Consider the following 20,982-nt stretch of genomic DNA (forward strand, 5'->3'; position numbering starts at 1 on the left):
GCGGATCACGAGGTCAAGAAATGGCCAACATGGTGAAACCTTGTCTCTCCTAAAAAATACTGAGAATTATCTGGGCCTTGTGGTGCATGCCTGTAGTCCCAGCTGCTCGGGAGGCTGAGGCAGGAGAATTGCTTGAACCCGGGAGGCGGAGGTTGCAGTGAGTGCTGAGATAGCACCACTGCCCTGCAGTCTGGCGACAGCAAGACTCCATCTGAAAAAAAAAAAAAAAAAAAGACTGGGTGATGGATGAGGGGCTGGGAAAGTGTTAAATCTGCCTTAATGAGATTTACGCTGCCTCTGTCCTTAGCCTGATAATCCCTGTGAAGAATTGTGTAGCCTCCCTGGCTTCTACCCATTACATGCCAGGAGAACCTCTGCCACACACTCTCTGCCCCTCCTTGTGACAACCAAAGGCCCTTGAGTGGTGGAGATCAGGTCTTTTTGATTGAGAACCACTAACCTGAAATCTCAAACCTTAGCACAGATAGAGATCACCTGCATGGTTTGTTAAACCACGGATTGCAGAAATCCTGCCCTCAGACTGATCCAGTAGGTCTGAGTTTCTAGCAGGTTTTTAGGTGACACTGGTACTGGTACAGGTGAGATGGGGACCACCCTGGAGACCTGCTCCTGGTGGTAACGACAGATGCCTTTGGTGAATCCCTGAGCCTAGAGCAGCTGTTTAATAGGACAAGAGAGTGCTCTTCAAATGGCCTGGCTGGCAGAGACTTGAAAGAAAGTGATCAACGGGGCTTTTGGGCACTGGGTTGTGCCACTACTATGTAGTGCAGGAGAGACATTTGGCTCTTAGGATCTGGCATTTTATCTCACAATGGACTGTAACTGTAGCCATCTTTCATGAATGAAATAGGTGCTCCATCTGAGTGGTTCTGTCACTAGAGGGAACTAAGATTCAAACAGGCCAGTTTGCCAAGTCTGCTAGGTACCACACTTGCACTTGGGAACCAGAGGGGGTGGGGTGGCGGGAAGGGGCCAAAAGCAGGATTGGTGAGTAACTGGAAAAAACTTTGGGCAAGGTTATTAGGAAACCTTTTTTTTTTTTTTTGAGACAGAATCTCACTCTGTTGCCCAGGCTGGAGTGCGGTGGCGCCATCTTGGCTCACTGCAAGCTCCACCTCCCGGGTTCACGCCATTCTCCTGCCTCAGCCTCCCGAGTAGCTGGGACTACAGGCGCCTGCCACCATGCCCGGCTAATTTTTTTGTATTTTTAGTAGAGACAGGGTTTCACTGTGTTAGGATGGTCTCGATCTCCTGACCTTGTGATCTGTCTGCCTCGGCCTCCCAAAGTGCTGGGATCACAGGCATGAGCCACTGCGCCTGGCCACCACTTTTTTTTTTTTTTGAGACAGAGTCTCGCTCTGTCGCCCAGGCTGGAGTGCAATGGCGCAATCTCGGCTCACTGCAAGCTCCGCCTCCCGGGTTCACGCCATTCTCCTGCCTCAGCCTCTCCGAGTAGCTGGGACTACAGGCGCCCGCCACCACGCCTGGCTAATTTTTTGTATTTTTAGTAGAGATGGGGTTTCACTGTGGTCTCGATCTCCTGACCTCGTGATCCGCCTGCCTCAGCCTCCCAAAGTGCTGGGATTACAAGCGTGAGCCACCGCGCCCGGCACCACTTTTTTTTAAGATGGAGTTTTGCTCTTTGACCCACCCAGTCTGGAGTGAGGTGGCACTATCTTGGCTCACTGCAACTTCTGTCTCCCCAGGTTCAAGCAATTCTGCCTCAGCCTCCCAAGTAGCTAGGACTACAGGAGTGTGCTACCACACCCAGCTAATTTTTGTATTTTTAGAAGAGACGGGGTTTCACTATGTTGGCCAGGATGGTCTTGAACTTCTGATCTCGTGATCCTCCTGCCTTGGCGTCCCAAAGTGCTGGAATTACAGGTGTGAGCCACCGCGCCCAGCCAGGAAACGTTTTAATTGAATCTTCTCACACTTAAGTATTAAGGCATCTCTATTGAGACAGACTCCTATTAAGTAGCTTGCCTACTCAGGGTCACAGAAATGGGGCTGAATTTAAAACTTTTGAGGAAAAATACAGCAAGTTTTTTCCACTTTACCTCAAAGCCCAAGTGTAAATACTATTCCTACCAGGTTTGGATCCATGCTTCTCCGATTCCTAGCCCTAGCAAGTTTCTAATGCTCTGTGCCTCAATTTTCTCATCTGTAAAGTGAAGAAAATAGAACCAACTTCATGGCATTGTTTTGAAGAGTTTTAATTCATGTAAGGCACAAGCGTGTTGGGCACATAATAGCTCTCCTTGCTGGCCACTGTTAACAGTTTTGTGAACTTTTTTCCTTTTTTTTTTGAGCCAGAGTCTCGCTCTGTCACCCAGCTGGAGTGCAGTGGCACGATCTCGGCTCACTGCAATCTCCGCCTCCCAGGTTCAAGCGATTCCCCCATCTCAGCCTCCCGAGTAGCTGGGATTACAGGCACATGCCACGACACCCAGCTAATTTTTGTATTTTTCGTAGAGACAGGGTTTCACCATGTTGGTCAGGCTGGTCTCAAACTCCTAACCTCAAGTGATTCACCCGCCTCAGCTTCCCAAAGTGCTGGGATTACAGGCGTGAGCCACCACACCCGGCCTTCTTTTTTTTTTTTTTTTTTTTTTTTTTAAAGAGACAAGATTCACTGTGTTGCCCAGGCTGGCCTCGAACTCCTGGGCTTAAGCAGTCCTCCTGCCTCAACCTGCTGGAACTATAGGCACATGTTACCAGTGGGCCCAGCTGCTGGGATTGGCACTTTTTTTTTTTTTTAGTTGGAATCTCCCTCTGTCGCCCAGGCTGGAGTGCAGTGGCGTGTTCGGCCCGGCTAATTTTTTGTATTTTAGTAGGGACTGGGTTTCACCATGGTGGCCAGGATGGTCTTGTGATCCACCCGCCTCACCAAGGTGCTGGGATTACAAGGCGTGAGCCACTGCGCCTGGCAGTTTTGTGAACTTGAACTATGGGCTTTATCTGTCCTGATAGTGTTTCTCATTCGTTCAGCAATTATTATTATTTTTTATTTATTTTTTGAGATGGAGTTTCGCTCTTGTCAGGCTGGAGTGCAACAGCGCCATCTTGGCTCAATGCAACCTCCGCCTCCCAGGTTCCAGCTATTCTGCCTTGGCCTCCCAAGTAGCTGGGATTACAGGAATGCACCTCCACATCCAGCTAATTTTTACATTTTTTTAGTAAAGGTGGGGTTTCACCATGTTGGCCAGGCTGGTCTCTAACTCCTGACCTCAGGTGATCTGCCCGCCTGGGCCTCCCAAAATGCTGGGATTACAGGTGTGAGCCACCACACCCAGCTCATTCAGCAATTAATTTATCAATGTTCGATGTGCCCAGCATTATTCTAGGCTCTAGGGAAATAATCCATTGACAAAGCAGGGTCTGCCAATGGGCTTGTTGGAGATTGCTGGGAATGGTTGATGGGGGCCAGTTTGCAGTTGCAGTGAGGTGGCTTTCCTTGAGGCAGCATGGCTGAGTGAAGTTGACTTTGATGACCAAGAAGGCTCCTCCCAGGGGTGGGGAAGCCTCGGCAGGGGGCGGCATGTGAGCGCCAGAAGGCAGGGATTTCACGGAAATGAAAGTGGAAGCAAACAGCCTGCGAGCAGAACCTCCTGAGGTGTATTTCGGGTCTTACTGGGGCTGAGAGAGACCAAAGCCCTTCGGGGGTACAAACAAGGGTTCAGTTGCGGCGAATTCTGCCACTGTGCCCAGCTCTGAAGCCTCAGCTCTTGCCAAACAGACCCGAGACCCATGTCAGCCCCGCCCGATGCCGTAAGTGAGGAGGGGGGAGTTGGGAAGTGGGGAAACAGGAGCAATCCTCTTGGCTAGGAACCTGCAGATATCTCAGGGCCTGGCAGCCAAGCCTCTCCCTGCCCATTCTCAGACCTGTTGAAGGGCTGGGGAGAAACACAGGGCTAGGGTTGCCTCTGCCCTGTGGAGTTGGTTCCCTAACCTATTGCCTCAGACAGGAGGAGCTCATTAAGTCCTGTGTGTGTGCACTTCTCTGGAGAGAGAATCTGTAGTTTCCATCAGATACTCGGAGGGTTCTGTGATCCAAATAACAATTGTTCTAGGCCGGGCGTGGTGTCTCACGCCTGTCATCCTAGCACTTTGGGAGGCCTGGGCAATACAGTGAAATGCCGTCTCTACTAAAATACAAAAAATTAGCTGGGTGTGGCGGTGTGCGCCTGTAATCCCAGCTACTTGGGAGGCTGAGACAGGAGAATCACTTGAACCTGGGAGGCAGAAGTTGCAGTGAGCTGAGATCGCACCACTGCACTCCAGCCTGGGTGACAGAGCGAGACTGTCTCCAAAAAAAAAAAAAAAAGAATTAAACTAAAGGAATTAGGCTGGGTGCGTTGGCTCACGCCTGTAATCCCAGCCAGCACTTTGGGAGGCTGAGGCGGGTGGATCACTTGAGGTTAGGAGTTCGAGACCAGCCTGGCCAACATAGCGAAACCCCATCTCTACTAAAAACACAATTAGCCGGGCATGGTGGCACACACCTGTAATCCCAGCTACTCGGGAGACTGAGGTGGGAGAATTGCTTGAACCCGGGAGGCAGAGGTTGCAGTGAGCCGAGATTGTACCACTATGCTCCACTCTGGGCAACAGAGGGAGACTGTCTCACACACACACACACACACACACGTACAAAATTTATATATAGATAGATACTGTAAGAATTACACTAGGTAATCCATAGATTAACACGGTAAAAACTTATCCCACTGCTTAGCACCTACAGAGCATTCAATATGTGTTTCTTCTTAATATTATTATTGCCAACCTTTTCAGAACCCCAGTTCCCCAAGGACAATCTTTTTTTTTTTTTTTTTTGAGACAGAGTCTCCCTCTGCCTCCTAGGCTGGAGTGCAGTGGCATGATCTCCGCTCACTGCAACCTCTGCCTCCCGGGTTCAAGCGATTCTCCTGCCTCAGCCTCCCAAGTAACTGGGAGTACAGGCACGTTCCACCATGCCTGGCTAATTTTTTGTATTTTTAGTAGAGATCGGGTTTCACCGTGTTAGCCAGGATGGTGTTGATCTCCTGACCTCGTGATCTGCCCGCCTCAGGCTCCCAAAGTGCTGGGATTACAGGTGTAAGCCACCAGGCCCGGACTTTTCTTTTCTTTTTTTTTTTTTTGATAGTGGGCTACAGGACCCCCCACCATGCCACTAATTTTTATTTTTTAAGAGGGGTTGCACCATTTAGGCAGGATGGTCTCGATTCTTCAGCCTCCCAAAGTGCTGGGATTACAGGCGTGAACCACCGTGCCCGGCATGGCTAATTTTTTGTAGAGACAGGGTTTCACCATGTTGGCCAGGCTGGTCTCCAATCCTGACCTCACATGATCTGCCTCCCTTAGCCTCCCAAAATGCTGGGATTACAGGCTTGAGCCACAGCACCCGGCTTTATATACGTTAAATTGGGCCATCTTTTTCAAATAAAAATCCAGATTTTTTTTTTTTTTTTTTTTTGAGACAAGATCTCACTCTTTTTTCCAGGCTGCAGTGCAGTGGCTCGATCATGGCTCACTGCAGCCACCTCCACCTCTGGGGATCAATAGATCCTTCCATCTCAGCCTCCCGAGTAGCTGGGACTACAGGCATGTGCCACCATGGAGTCTCGCTCTGTCACCCAGGCTGGAGTGCAGTGGCGCAATCTCGGCTCACTGCAAGCTCTGCCTCCCGGGTTCACGCCATTCTCCTGCCTCAGCCTCTCCGAGTAGCTGGGACTACAGGCGCCCGCCACCACACCCGGCTAATTTTTTGTATTTTTAGTAGAGACGGGGTTTCACCATGGTCTCGATCTCCTGACCTCGTGATCCGCCCGCCTCGGCCTCCCAAAGTGCTGGGATTACAGGCATGAGCCACCGTGCCCGGCCTCCTGGCTGATTTTTAAATATTTTGTAGAGGTAGAGTTTTGTCGTGTTGCCCAGGCTGATCTCAGACTCCTGGGCTCAAGCGATCTGCCTCCCTCGGCCTCCCAGAGTGCTGGGATTACAGGCATGTGCCACAACACCCCGCCCAGATTTTTTATTTCTATTAAAAATGGGAAGATTAAGGGGCCTGGGTCCGTGGCTCATGCCTGTAATCCCAGCATTTTGGGAGGCTGAGGTGGGTGGATCACTTGAGGTGGGGAGTTTGAGACCAGCCTGGCCAACATGGTGAAACCCCATCTCTACTAAAAATAAAAAATTAGAGCCCGGCACGGTGGCTCACTCCTGTAATTCCAGCACTGTGGGAGGCCGAAGTGGGTGGATCACGAGGTCAAGAGATTGAGACCATCCTGGCCAACATGATGAAACCATATCTCTACTAAAAATACAAAAATTAGCTGGGCATGGTGGTGCGTGCCTGTAGTCCCAGCTACTCGGGAGGCTGAGGCAGAAGAATCGCTCGAACCCGGGAGTCAGAGGTCACAGTGAGCCGAGATCACGCCACTGCATTCCAGCCTGGCGACAGAGTGAGACTCTGTCTCAAAAGAAATAAATAAATAAAAAATAAAAAAATTAGCCAGGAGTGGTGGCAGGTGCCTGTAGTCCCAGCTACTTGGGAGGCTGAGGCAGGAGAATCTGTTGAACTCGGGAGGTGGAGTTTGCAGCGAGCCGATATTGCGCCACTGCACTCCAGCCTAGGCAACAGAGGGAGACTCCGTCTCAGAAAAGAAAACAAAAAATAGGGGCTGGGCGCGGTGTCTCACACCTGTAATCCCAGCACTTTGGGAGGCTAAGACGGGCGGATCACGAAGTCAGGAGATCGAGACCATCCTGGCTAACACGGTGAAACCCCGTCTCTACTAAAAATACAAAAAAATTAGCCGGGTGTGGTGGCGGGTGCCTGTAGTCCCAGCTACTCAGGAGGCTGAGGCAGGAGAATGAGGTGAACCTGGGAGGCGAAGCTTGCAGTGAGCGGAGATCGCGCCACTGCACTCCAGCCTGGGCGACAGGGTGAGACTCCATCCCCCCCCCAAAAAAAAAAATAGCTGGCATGATGGCACACGCCTGTAGTCTTAGCTACTCAGGCGGCTGAAATGAGAGGATCGATTGATTCCGGGAGGTCGAGGCTGCAGTGAGCCATAATGGAGCAATTGCACTCCAGCCTGGGTGGCATTGAGACTTTGTCTCAAAAAACAAAACAAAACAAAAACATGGGTAGATTTGCTGTGGAGGAAAACTTCGTTATGGCTAGAAGCGGTTTACTTTAGAAAGGACATGCTCTTCCCAGTGTGTCAGAGTCCCCACCACTCTCTGTCATCCTACATGGCTCTATTAACTCATTAATGTCATCCAACTGGCCCTTAAAGGCACCGTATTAGCACTCTCTGATTTACAGAAATATGAATAACTAAGGGTCCTTTTCACTATTCATAAACCAGCATAATTTGGTCAATCTCTAGTTTTCTTCTGCTAAAAACAGAACAAACTCACACTGAATTTCTTTGGTGCCCTCTGTAATGTGCTCCTTTACCGTCATTCATTCACTTCTTCATTCAACACACTTTTACTGGACACATATTTTGTGCCGGAGATCTTGCTGGACACTGGGAATACAGAGATGGTCAGGACAGAATCCTATCTTTCCAAAAGACCTCATGCTTCTCTGAGCCGAACTTCTTTATCAGGATTCCTAACCACAGGGTGAACTCTGCTCTATTCCACAAACAAAGGTGCATTTATTGGTATCCCTGGTGTCACTTCCCTGCCTGTGATGTCAGTTCTCTCTCTGGACCCATTCCAGATCACACCCAGCCTAAAAGGTTACTTGGTGTACAGTGGAAAGTGTGACAGTCCAGGGACAAACTAGAATTGATGGGTAAACTACCTCCCCACTCTGGGCTTCATTTCTTCACTGTAAAGCACAGGTTAGCGGGTGGGCTCTGGAGTCAGACAGCCTAGGGCCAAATGACTTTGGGCAAGTCATTTAACCTCTCTGAGCTTTAATTTCCTCATCTATAAAATAAGGATTGGCTGGGCATTGTGGCTTACACCTGTAATCCTAGCACTTTAGGAGGCCGAGGTGGGAAGATCATCTGAGGTCAGGAGTTTGAGACCAACCTGGCCAACATGGTGAAAACCTGTTTCTTCTAAAAATACAAAAATGAGCCAGGCGTGGTGGTGGGTGCCTGTAATCCCAGCTACTTGGGAGGCTGAGGCAGGAGAATTGCTTGAACCTGGGAGGTGGAGGCTGCAGTGAGCCGAGATCACGCCACTGCACCCCAGTCTGGGAGACAGAGCAAGACTCTGTCTCAAAAAACAATAAAGAAATAAAAATTAAAAAAATAAATCAATAAAATAAGGATCACAGGATATCTATCTTAGATACCCTGTTGTTCTAAGAATTGAATGAAATAATTCATCAGATGGGCTTAGCACAGTGCCTGGCATATAGTAAGTACTTAGTAAATGTTAGTTAAGAATATGACTGTATGACATTTTGCAACTAGTCTCCCCTCCTCTTGGAGGTGTCCTTAATTGGGTTAACCCCTTTGGGATTGTCCCTCTTCCAAACTCCAGCTGCCCTTCACAGTCAGTCATGTGATCATGTACTCTCGAGCACTGTTTGGCAGGCCTGAGGGTCATACCCTTATCTTCCACTGCCTGTGTCAGTGACAAGCACTTACTAGCAGGAGCTCAATCAGTGTTTGTTGAACTCTAGATCTGTGGTCACGAACAAGTCATGGACACTGCAAAGTCTCCTGCCCTTTCAAGAGCAGCTGAGATGAGGCCAGCCAAGCCCTGGGTGGAGGGAGGGGGCCAAGACCAGCCCAGGGCAGCACAAAGGGGTTGGGTTGTTCTTGAGCTTAGCATCAACTCTGCTTTTGGAGCGTCCAGAATAGGACCCCCTTCCCCTGAGCTCGTTGATTCTCTGGAAGGGCAGGTAGAAGTCTGGTTGTTTCCTTCTGCTCCAACAGGCCCTCCACGCCCTTCAGGAGGAGCAGGCCAGACTCAAGATGAGGCTGCGGGAGCTGCAGCAGCTGAGAAAGGAGCTCGGGGACTCCCCCAAAGACAAAGTAAGGTGGGAGACCTGGTGTTGTTTGGTAAAAATGAGCTGGTGAGGCCGGGTGCAGTGGCTCACACCTGTAATCCCAGCACTTTGGTAGGCCGAGGGGGGCTGATCACCTGAGGTCAGGAGTTTGAGACCAGCCTGGCCAACACAGTGAAATCCCATCTCTACTAAAAATACAAAAATTAGGCCGGGTGTAGTGGCTCACGCCTGTAATCCCAGCACTTTGGGAGGCCGAGGCTGGTGGATCACCTGAGGTCAGTTTGAGACCAGCCTGGCCCTGGCCAACAGGGTGAAACCCCGTCTCTACTAAAAATACAAAAATTAGCTGGGTTTGGTGGCATATGCCTGTAATCCTAGCTACTCAGGAAGCTGAGGCCGAATTGCTTGAACCTGGGAGGTGGAGGTTGCAGTGAGCCAAGATCGTGCCACTACACTCCAGCTGGGTGACAGAGGGAGACTCCCTTTAAAACAAACACAAAAAAGAGCTGGGGAGTTCTCGGTTTTATTCCTGGCTCTGCTACTTCCTTGCTGTGTGACCTCCAGTATGTTACTTGAACATCTGTAAAGTAGAGCTACCCACCTCCCAGGACAAATTAAGATGTTGTATGTAAATTGCCTGGTATGGACCAGACCTGCATTCATCCACTCATTTATCCAGCTTTTCTTTCAGTAAATGTATTTATCTCCGGCACTCGGCATCAATGGAATGGAACTGGAGATGCCTTCCTCCTAGGTGGGAGTGAGGAACACTCCTACTCCCCTCCTCTACTTCCAGGTCCCATTTTCAGTGCCCAAGATCCCCCTGGTATTCCGAGGACACACCCAGCAGGACCCGGAAGTGCCTAAGTCTTTAGTTTCCAATTTGCGGATCCACTGCCCTCTGCTTGCGGGCTCTGCTCTGATCACCTTTGATGACCCCAAAGGTGAGCTCATGGGGAGCCTCAGGAGGGAGGTGGGGAGGATTCCCAGTACTGACCCTGTTTCCCACCACCCAGTGGCTGAGCAGGTGCTGCAACAAAAGGAGCACACGATCAACATGGAGGAGTGCCGGCTGCGGGTGCAGGTCCAGCCCTTGGAGCTGCCCATGGTCACCACCATCCAGGTGATGGAATGACAGCATCCTGGGGCATGCAAAGCATGCCATGCACCTGGGCATGGGGAAGTGGAGCTGTGTCTGGGACCACCCCTTGCTGTCTCCCCGTAGGTGTCCAGCCAGTTGAGTGGCCAGAGGGTGTTGGTCACTGGATTTCCTGCCAGCCTCAGGCTGAGTGAGGAGGAGCTGCTGGACAAGCTGGAGATCTTCTTTGGCAAGACTAGGAACGGAGGTGGCGATGTGGATGTTCGGGAGCTGCTGCAAGGGAGTGTCATGCTGGGGTTTGCTAGGGATGGAGGTGAGGGCCATGCAGACCTCCTACAGGGGAGATGAGGGTACAGGGTATGGAAGATTAAGGTACAGGGAGAAGAGAGGGCTTGATGCTAAAGGTCCACCCCTCCTTGTTCCCCACAGTGGCTCAGCGTCTGTGCCAAATTGGCCAGTTCAGAGTGCCACTGGATGGGCAGCAGGTCCCTCTGAGAGTCTCTCCCTATGTGAATGGGGAGATCCAGAAGGCTGAGGTAAGCAGGAGGGGTGAAGAACAGGGGCTGGGCTGGGTAAACTGTCTGCCTGCCAGGAACTTGCCCAATGAAGGATCAGAGGCCCCAAACCCCACTGACCTACCCACCCACCACCAGCCTCTCCAGGCCTCCCGACCTCATACCCCCATGGGGCACTGCCTGCCCTACCCCCAGCCCCCAGCCCCTTTCTCCCATGAGCCTTTGCCATCTCCTGGCTCCTTTTCCAGATCAGGTCGCAGCCAGTTCCCCGCTCGGTACTGGTGCTCAACATTCCTGATATCTTGGATGGCCTGGAGCTGCACGACGTCCTGGAGGTCCACTTCCAGAAGCCCACCCGCGGGGGCGGGGAGGTAGAGGCCCTGACAGTCATACCCCAAGGACAGCAGGGCCTAGCAGTCTTCACCTCTGAGTCAGGCTAGGGGCCTCCCCTTCTCATCCTCCCCACCCCCCCGCCAAGGTTCTTATACTGGGCTGGGCTTGGGTGCCCATACAGGAGGTCTGTATGTTCACCAACAGTGGGGAGGGATCACACATTGCAAAACACTGCCCAGAACAGTAAAAAGAGCCTGCACGCCATGATGTTCTTCCTCATTTCATTCATGAAACGAAACGTGATTTGGGCATGGAAAGAGGCAGGGGGCAGGAAGCAGCCCGGATCTTCTGCTGGCAGCGCTGGCCTTCCAGGAGCTCACCTTCCCTCCACTCTCAGAGGCAACAAGCAGGACCCAGGGTTTGGCTTTTTATTGACACAAACACAAAGGCAGCTGTGGTAATGGGGTGGTGGGGTACACAAAAGCAGAAATCGCACTTCACACATTTAGGCCTCATTTAGACAATGAGGAGGCTGAGCCTGTCCCTCCACCTCCCATTGCAATGGTTGGGGCCATAACCCTCCCTATTCCTAGCTCAGTGAGTAGAGGGAGCGACCTCCCTACCCAGGAAGTCCCCATTTTGGTCGCAGTGGCCCAGGTCCTGACCATTCCCACTCTGTACTTCCCTGCTCCATCTCCCCACCCATGTAAACAAAGTTTTGGGCTGAGTTTGATAAGCTGCCTCTCTGCTTTGAGAAGGCAGTGGGGCCTCCCCTAACTGCAAGGGGAATGTGCTTGGGTTTTTACTTTGGTCCCAGTACAAGAAACAGACAGCACTGCCTTTCAGAGCTCTGGCTAGTAAATGCCACACGTATGTGCAAGGCTGAGGAAGCTTCCCCGCCTTTCTCCTCAACCACCATAGAGACAGGACATGGCACAGACCACGATGAGGGCACCTGTTTTTGCCCTGCCCCCACCAGGAGGCTCAGGGCTGCTCCACCCAATGGCACATACACAGATTTTTGGCAGTGTTGTGGGACTGGGGAGGAGCGAAACCCCAGCTCCACCAGAACAAGGAAGGCACTGGGGAGTACAGGGGAGGAGAAGGAGGTGGGAGACAGGATCCTCCCTCCCCGCTGCCACACACACACAAGCACAGGTTTTCATTGCTAAGGCACTGAGAACAAATCCAGAGAACTCAGTGAAGGGTGGGGGCTCTGTATCCTTCCCAGAGTTGTGACCTAGGGGAGTAGGTCTGTTTCCCGCCCTGTTGGAAGAGGCAGCCTTGGTTAAGAATGGCAGAAAACCTGGAGATGGAAGAAGCCCAATTGTGCTTAAGAAGTTGGGGACAGAGGACGAGATTGGGAACTGGTCAAGCCCAGAGGTGGGCGCTGGTCGGCCCAGGCTGAAGGGACACTAGGGAGAGACAGGTACATGCTGGACTCACAGAGATTGGCCCCATATCCTGAGCTGACGTTTCAATTCTTTGGGGAGGTGGCGGGGCAGGGACGGGAGGGAAGATGAGGCAGAGGTGAAAGCACATGGAACACAACAGGGGGGACTGGCTAACCTTGGCACAAAAGCAGCACAGCAGGCCCGGGGAAAGGGTGGGGGCAGGAAGCAGCCGGCCTCCCTCTGACCCTCCCTGTCCCCTTGGCAGTTCCCAGACATCCAAATGGTCACTTCCCAACCTCTTCAGAGGTCAGGAAGCGGGGAGGGGCAGGGGAGAGCGGTCATCACCACAGAGACCTTCGGGGGAGGGAGGGCAGAGCATTATGACAGAGGCTGAAATGCAAGTCTGGTGGCCAACAGAACGTAGCTTCCCAGCTTCTCCCTTCGCTGGTCTCTAGGGTCTCACAGCCACTCGCCCTAGTTCTCCTTCTCTGGCCCTGGAACCAGGAGGACCTTGCCCACATTCTTCTTCTCCTGCATCTGTTTCATGGCATCAGCCACCTGGGGAGGAAGAAAAGATGCGGCTCCCAGTGCTATCCAACCCTCATCCAACAAGAGCCAGTGCGATGCAGGCAGCCCTCCTCTTCCCCAGGAATCTGCCCCTTGGGACCCCAGCCTTCATGAGTCCTACCCAAGCCCTCCCTGCAAAGTCCTCACATTCACCTTCTCGAAGGGCCAGACTGAGTCAATGTGGGGCTTGATGTGGCCCTGGTTGTACAGAGCCAGGAGGCGGGCCACCACACCACTGACCAGCTCCACCTCACCATCCAGGTAGCCCAGGTGGAAGCCACACACAGCCCGGTTGGCCTGCAGCAGCTGCAGAGCTGTCACGCTGAATTGATTCCACCATGTCCGGGCCAGGGCCATCAGGTTCCGTTTGGGGCCCGTCAGCAGGTTGGCCATTCCTGAAGGACAAGGTGACATGGCCTGTGAACGCCCCCAGGCACATCCCTGTGTGTCTGCATCTGTGCTCTCTGTTCCCTGTGATCCCCTTGCAATTCTCCACACCAGTGCCAGGGAGTGATTGGATAATTCTCAAACTGCTGGTTACCAGGCCCAAACCAACCCTGGCTGACTTTAAATTGCTCTAGGGGCTGGGTGCTATGGCTCACACCCGTAATCCCAGCACTCTGGGAAGCCAAGGTGGGAGGATCACTTGAGGTCAGGAGTTCGAGTCCAGCCTGCCCAAAATGGTGAAACCTTGTCTCTACTAAAAAATACAAAAATTCGCCAGGTGTTGGCCGGGTGCGGTGGCTCACGCCTGTAATCCCAGCACTTTGGGAGGCCGTGGTGGGCATATCACCGGACGTCAGGAGTTCGAGACCAGCCTGAACAACATGGAGAAACCCCGTCTCTACTGAAAATACAAAATTAGCTGGGCATGGTGGTACATGCCTGCAATCCCAGCTACTCAGGAAGGCTGAAGCAGGAGAATCGCTTGAACCCGGGAGGCGGAGGTTGCAGTGAGCCGAGATCACGCCACTGCACTTCAGCCTGGGCAAAAAGAGCGAAACTCCATCTCAAAAAAAATAAAACAAAACAAACAAACCCACAACAATACAAAAATTAGCCAGGTATGGTGGTGCGTGCCCGTAGTCCCAGCTACTTGGGAGGCTGAGGCAGAAGAATTGCTTGAATCCGGGAGGTGGAGGTTGCAGTGAGCCGAGATCGTGTCACTGCACTCCAGCCTGGGTGACAGAGCCAGACTCTGTCTCAAGAAAATGAAAAAAAAAAAAGCCAGGCGTGGAGATGGGCACCTGTAATTCCAGCTACTCAGGAGCCTGAGGCAGAACTGCTTGAACCAGGGAGGTGGATGCTGCAGAGAGCCGAGGTTGCGCCACTGCACTCCAGGATGGGTGACAGAGTGATACTCTGTCTCATAAAAAAAAAAAAAAAAAATTGCTCTAATCTTTATTTGCTTGTTTGTTCATTTGTTTGAGTCAGGGTCTCGCTCTGTTGCCCAGGCTGGAGTACAGTGTCACCACACCTGGCTAATTTTTGTATTTTTTGTGGAGATGAGGTTACAACATGTTGCCCAGGCTGGTCTCGAATTTCTAGGCTCAAGCCATCCACCTGCCCTGGCCTTCCAAAGTGCTGGGATTACAGGCATGAGCCACCGTGCCTGGCTTATTTTGTTGTATGAAATACTTTTTTAAATGAAAATGCACCCTGCCTAAGATGCTCAGGGAGGTAGGAAAGAAGGCAGGCTGGTTGTTCAAGAATAATTCCCAAACAAGAATGTAGAATTTGGCCAGGCGTGGTGGCTCATGCCTATAATCCCAGCACTTTGAGAGGCTGAGGTGGCTGGATCACCTGAGATCAGGAGTTCAAGACCAGCCTGGCCAACATGGTGAAACATCGCCTCTACTAAAAATACAAAAATTAGTTGGGCATGGTGGCAGGCACCTGTAATTCTAGCTACTCGGGAGGGTGAGGCAGGAGAATCGCTTGAACCCAGGAGGCAGAGGTTGCACTGACCGAGATCACGCCATTGCACTCCAGCCTGGGGGACAAGAACGAAACTCCGTCTCAAAAAAAAAAAAAGAATGTAGAATTTACTATCACTCATATGAAAAGTTGTGACAGAATGAAAAGAGCTAGTACCCAGGACTCAGCAATCTGAACGCAGCATACAGGACCATTCCTAACCCTGATCGTCTACAGAGCACCTGAGTCCCTACCCCTTCTTCATTCAAAAGCCCTGGCCTCTATATCCCACCCCTTAGACCCTCCCTCCTGCCCTCACATGCTCTCTCCATCCCTGGCCCACTAACTCACCATAGGTGACGACTTTGCCCATGGGTTTCAGGAGGTTGTAGCCCTTGGCAGTATCTGACCCACCCAGAGGGTCCATGACAATGTCCACTCCTGTCATAGAGTAGGGGAACCCAAGAACAACATTAGGATCCACAGATCTGGAGCTCCCCTCCCTGTCCTGTGCTTCCCTACCCCCTCCCATATTATGCCCCCCACCTTTAGGGGAAATCTTCTTGATCTCATCCACGTAGTCAGTCGTGTGATAGTCGATGGGATGTGTGACCCCATTCTCCTTCAGTGCCTCATGCTTGCTGGCCGAGGCCGTTCCGAACACCGTCACATTCTCCACTGTACGGCACAGCTGCACGGCAGCCATACCCACACCCCCTGCAGCAAGACACCCATAAGCAGGGGATATGGAGTTGCCCTGGCCCCCAACCACTCCATTCTAGCCTCCCAGGGACTCAGCCCGTCACCTTCATTTTGCCTAGGCTCATTTTAGGGCCATGTCTAATTTCCATGACTGAGAAGTGGTGGGGAGGGTAGCTAGAGAGGCGGGGGTGTGGGGTGAGGGCACATTGCTAAGGATAGCACACCAGACTAGACCTGGTACCTGAATGTTACCACGGCAACTACACAGCAGAGGCCTCTGGGAGCCACGGGCCAAGGCAGCCTGGTGTTGCCATGACAACAACCCAGACAGGCTGCAGAGAAGGGGCCTGGAAGGAAATCTGGGTGGGGTAAGGAGTGATAAAGTGAGGGGACCTGTCACCTGCAGCCATGTGTACCAAGACGCTGTGGCCAGGCCGTAGGTTGCCGAAGTCAAAGAGGACCATGTAGGCTGTAATGTAATTGACGAGCAAGGCAGCAGCTTCCTCAAAGGTCATGGCCTCAGGCATCAGGAAGGTCTGGACCGAGGGCACAGTCACCTCTTCCTGCCACATCCCTGACCGGTTCAATACCATCACCCGGTCTCCTGCCTTGAAGAACAGAAGAGTATCATTCAGTCACTCATTCATTCACCCACAGGCTATTTACTGATTTTCCCCTAGGTACAAGGCCACCTTCTTCCAAATGAAGTAGCAGAAGCAGCAGCAATAGTCATGGTAATAATAATAATAACATCATCATCAACAACAATAACAACTCACCTTTACTGAGTGCTGACTGAGGGCCAAGCCCGATTTCAAGTGCTTTATATATAATGCTTAATTAACCCTTACATCAGTTCTTTGAGGCAGATACTATCCTTATCATCTTCTTACAGATCTTACATGTCACTATTGTGTAAGATCCCTGAATGCAAGAAGCTTACAGTTAGGGCAGCATGAAGTATTGTGGAAGAGATCAAACTGCTGTGGTTACAAAAGTGGTCTCGACTGTTTACTGACTGTGTGACTTCGGATGCATAAAAATTACTTAATCTTTTTGAGCTCCAGTTTTCTTATCTGTCAATTAGGGCAGTTATGAGGACCAAATGGAAAAAAAAAATTTTAGCACAATGTCTGGCACATAATAAGCACTTAATAATGTTAGCTAACAATAAAAAAAAAATAATAATATAATAGCAGCAAGGAAGTCACACAACCAACCAAAAGAAGACGGCACCGTGTGGTCAGGGCCATACCAAAGTGCAGGCAAAGTTCTCTGAGCGCTTACAGCAGGGTGTGGTCACCTCGGGAGAAGTGTGTTTGAGCCAGCACTGGGAGCCCAGAAAACACCTTCACTCAGAGATAGTGCAGGAGGGGCAACAGACAAGAAGGGCTACCCAGGCCTATGCAGCAGTAAAAGGCTTCCCCCCCACCCCCACGAGAGCCTCTGTGCAGGAGGGAGAGGGGACAAAGATAACAGAACCTTTCTCTCCAGCTTAGCAAGTGGGGTCAAGGGAAGGGCAGGGAAAAGGAGGGAGCGTCAGGAGAAAAGACCTCTCTGCGCTCTCTGAAGAGCATGAAGAGGGAGGAGTGGGTGCCATTCTGGGATAATCCGGGTCTGTCTTGATCCCTGCCAGGAATGATGGGAATTCTGCATATTAACAAGAGTTAGGGTCCATGGGGAAGGGGGATGGGACTCCCACTTACGCCCTTTTTCATGTCCTCAAGCCTCCACACTCCACTGAAGACGAGAACTGAGGGCATGCTGGGGTCTTTCCTTCCAAGTTCTGGCCTGAGATGAGGTCTGGAGAACAAGAACGGAAGCCCTCCACCCAGGGACTCAGGACTAGCAGATACAGAACAACCCAGGAGAGCTGCGAGGAGTGCATTGGTCAGTTAGGGTCATGGCCAGTCCCAGATTTGACCCAGAACAAGTCTCACTTACCCTGGCTCATGCTAACCCTCAGGCCATCCAGATCAGGGCCATGACCCCTCCCCAGCCCAGACACCAGGAGGGAGGAGGAGGGAGAGAGAGAGGGAAGGGCCCTCCCCGAAGAATCCAGGCTCTTACATCAGATTCTTGCTCTGGACAGGATATCCTGTATTTACCAGGCGGAAAGTGTGTGGAGGGGAGGTGAGGTGGGTGGCCGTCAGCAGTAACATGAACTACAACTACCTCCCGAAAATATTCCTCTTAGACGCCTGCTCAAGAGTGGGATCATTTAGAAGTCAGTTTGAGGGTGGGGCCAGAGCTGAATTCAGAGGAAAGCCTTTAAGGAGAAGCTGTTTGCATACAGGATGAATCCAACAAACCTGGCTCCGGAATCTGGGGCTGGCAGGTCTGCAAGAGGCTGCATCTGAGGGGCCTCTCTTTGAGGGGTCTGATTTAAAAAGGAAACCCCTGGCCGGGCGCGGTGGCTTACGTCTGTAACCCCAGCACTTTGGGAGGCCCAGGTGGGCAGACCACCTGAGGTCGGGAGTTCGAGAACAGCCTGACCAACATGGAGTAACCCCATCTCCACTAAAATACAAAATTAGACAGGCATGGTGGCGCATGCCTGTAATCCCAGCTACTCGAGAGGCTGAGGCAGGAGAATCGCTTGAACCCGGGAGGCAGAGGTTGCGGTGAGCCGAGATCGCGCCATTGCACGCCAGCCTGGGCAACAAGAGCGAAACTCCGTCTAAAAAAAGAAAAAAAAAAGAAACCCCTAAACAAATGGCGTGCTGAGGCCTCACATCCCAGGTCTCTCAAAAAGCTGATCATTTTGAGCTCTCTGGTGTCCAGGGTTGTGGCCAAGATTAATGATAAATGAGAAGGAGAAACAGGCCTGCAGACTTGGCCAACCAGTTCAAGGCGCCACACCTCTCCGTTCCAGTCCAAACCCCTGGCACCGGGGTTTCTGAAGTGGGGGTCCTCTGCAGGAGGAAGGCAGAGGTGGGTCCCCTCTTCCACTCCCCGCCCCAGGCATTCCCAAGGGCAGCCCCGGGTCGTGGCCCGATGGCTGAGTCACAGGAGGAGGAGATACTGCAGTCACGGGAGACACAGAGCCCAAGACAAAGATCGGGTGACCCAATCCCGCCTCCCCCACCCCAAAACCAGATCGGCGGTGTAAGGCTGGTGGCGGTGGGGTAGCAAAGGCTCTCTCTCCTCCGTGATGGGCGTGTCTCGTCTCTTTGGCCTTGCTTTGGGAGGGGCCGCCTCACACCCCCACAGACCACGGGGCTGCATGTGACCAGGACTCTGGCACGGCCGCTGTGCCCCCGCCCAACCCCGACGACATAGGCCCTCAAGCTCCCTCGGCGAAAGGGGGCAGTAACCGTCACTCACAGTCACAGACCACAATTACCCAGAGAGTGTTTGGTGGGTAGGGGTACAGGTGTGGTTTTAATTGGGGGGGTGGGTGGGTGGGGACGGTAGTGTCGTTGTGCGCATGCGCACAGGCGCCTTATTGTTTCCCCCCCACCAGCACAGCTTCTGGGCGGCGGCCACAACTAAAAATGGTTGGGGAAGGGGCGATAATTCCGTCTCCCCTCCCCACATAAATGCCATTCTCCAGGAGCCCCAAAACACAAGTTCCTTGGCTACACTTTCCACGCTCGTGCACCCAGGTCTGCGCCAGTTTCTCCCGCCCTGCCACACCCCCGGCGCCCGCCCACTCGTGCCCCACTGCCCCGTGGCCTGCGCAGCCCTGCCCTGCCCTACGCAACCCCTCACCTTGCGGTCGCTGACTCCCTCGCCCACTGCGATCACAACGCCCGCGCCCTCCATGCCCGGAGTGACAGGCAGCGGTGGGAGACGGTCGTACAGCCCCTGCCTGGCCATGAGGTCTGCGAAGTTTAGCCCACAGGCCCGCACACGCAGCGTCAGCTGGCCGGGCCCAGGGGCCGGGGGCGCTGCCGGTCGGCTCTGCAGCTTCACCTTGTCGTAGCCTCCAAAGCCGGTGAGCACTAGGCAGCGCAGCGGTGGCGGCGAGGCGGCGGCGGCGGCCCCTTCCGAGGCCGCGGGCTGCTGGGGGTCGCTCGCTGCCTCGGTTTTCGGAGGCGGCGAAGAGGCATCTTCCCCCGCCCCTGCCTCGGCCGCCGCCACCACAGTGGCTACCTCGGTTACCTCTCTCTCGGCGGACATGGCTGGGACTCCCGACGAGAGCGCACAGCTGGACGGAGAGTGCACAGCTGGGGAAGGCGGGGCGCGTCGGGAAGAGCCGCGGCTGCGGGATCCAGCGGGAGAGGCGGGGCGCCGGGCGAGGCGGGGCCTCACGCTCAGCCTTAAAGGGCCAGGGCCATAGTGGCGCAAGCTGGGAGAGCACGAAAAGGGGGCACCAGGAACGTCTGTGCTCTTGGGATCAAGCCGACTGTGATTTATTTATTCGTAGTAAACGTTATTCAAATTAAAAACTATTTTAAGGGATAGGCCTGGCGCGGTGGCTCACGCCTGTAATCCCAGCACTTTGAGAGGCCGAGGCTGGTGGATCATTTGAGGTCAGGAGTTCAAGACCAGCCTGGCCAACATGGTGAAACCCCCGTCTTTACTAAAAATACAAAAATTAGCCGGGCGGTAGTGGCGCGCGCCTGTAATCTCAGCTACTTTGGAGGCTGAGGCAGGAGAATCGCTTGAGCCTGGGAGGCGGAGGTTACGGTGAGCTGAGATCGCGCCACTACACTCCAGTCTGGGCAACAGAGTGAGACCCTGTCTCAAAAAAAAAAAAAAAAAAAAAAAAGGGCTGGGCGGCGTAGCTCACGCCTGTAATCCCAGCACTTTGGGAGGCCGAGGCGGGTGGATCACCTGAGGTCAGGAGTTCGAGACCAGCCTGACCAGTATGGTGAAACCCCTACTCTACTAAAACTACAAAAATTAGCCAGGCATGGTGGCAGGTGCCTATAGTCCCAGCTACTCGGGAGGCTGAGGCTGGAGAATTGCTTGAACCCAGGAGGCGGAGGTTGCAGTTAGCCAAGATCGTGCCACTGCACTCCAGCCTGGGCGACAGAGGGAGATTCTATCTCACAAAAGAAAAAAGAAAAAAAAAGGGGGGGACAGGCGCGGTGGCCCACGCCTGTAATCCCAGCACTTTGGGAGGCCGAGGTGGGCAGATTACGAGGTCAGGAGATTCACCTGCCTAACATGGTGAAACCCCGTCTCTACTAAAAAATACAAAAAATTAGCTGAGCGTGGTGGCAGGCGCCTGTAGTCCCAGCTACTTGGGAGGCTGAGGCAGGAGAATGGCGTGAACCCGGGAGGCAGAGCTTGCAGTGAGTCGAGATCGTGCCACTGCACTCCAGCCTGGGCGACAGAGCGAGACTCCGTCTCAAAAATAAAAAAACAGTTAAGGAACAGTCCCAAAACTTGAATTTACATCAGATTTGGAGTTACTTACATCAGATTTGGAGTCAGCCACCTGTGGACTGAAGTCCAACTACATTGTGTCTCAGGCTCTGACTCTACCTTTAT

At 52.7% G+C, this 20,982-nt stretch overlaps 2 protein-coding genes across 5 annotated transcripts; one reads left to right on the plus strand and one right to left on the minus strand.

Moving 5' to 3' along the window:
• The first annotated feature begins 3,596 nt into the window (after nucleotides 1–3,596).
• On the plus strand, nucleotides 3,597–11,231 carry IFI35 (interferon induced protein 35). Of its 4 annotated transcripts, none has more exons than XM_032163743.2 (7): nucleotides 3,597–3,792; nucleotides 8,937–9,035; nucleotides 9,807–9,954; nucleotides 10,027–10,133; nucleotides 10,236–10,422; nucleotides 10,539–10,645; nucleotides 10,873–11,230. In XM_032163743.2, exons 1-7 carry the CDS (start codon nucleotides 3,772–3,774, stop codon nucleotides 11,062–11,064), a joined length of 861 nt encoding a protein of 286 aa, XP_032019634.1. In that variant the 5' UTR covers nucleotides 3,597–3,771; the 3' UTR covers nucleotides 11,065–11,230. The 4 variants fall into 4 exon arrangements, with proteins under 4 accessions (XP_032019634.1, XP_058301997.1, XP_058301996.1 ...); XM_058446014.1 differs by lacking the exon at nucleotides 3,597–3,792 and adding an exon at nucleotides 7,792–7,886; XM_058446013.1 differs by lacking the exon at nucleotides 3,597–3,792 and adding an exon at nucleotides 7,819–7,837 and having other exon boundaries at nucleotides 8,937–9,040; nucleotides 10,873–11,231.
• On the minus strand, nucleotides 11,222–19,741 carry VAT1 (vesicle amine transport 1). The gene is made up of 6 exons (XM_032163742.2): nucleotides 19,252–19,741; nucleotides 15,938–16,145; nucleotides 15,382–15,552; nucleotides 15,187–15,276; nucleotides 13,072–13,313; nucleotides 11,222–12,909 (listed from the first exon to the last, which is right to left on the minus strand). The coding sequence occupies exons 1-6, from the start codon at nucleotides 19,660–19,662 to the stop codon at nucleotides 12,826–12,828; spliced, it is 1,206 nt and encodes a 401-aa protein (XP_032019633.1). The 5' UTR covers nucleotides 19,663–19,741; the 3' UTR covers nucleotides 11,222–12,825.
• Nucleotides 19,742–20,982: the final 1,241 nt, after the last annotated feature.

Source organism: Hylobates moloch, unplaced genomic scaffold, assembly GCF_009828535.3.
Source record: "Hylobates moloch isolate HMO894 unplaced genomic scaffold, HMol_V3 SCAFFOLD_10, whole genome shotgun sequence".
In the NCBI taxonomy this organism is placed as follows: Eukaryota; Metazoa; Chordata; class Mammalia; order Primates; family Hylobatidae; genus Hylobates; species Hylobates moloch.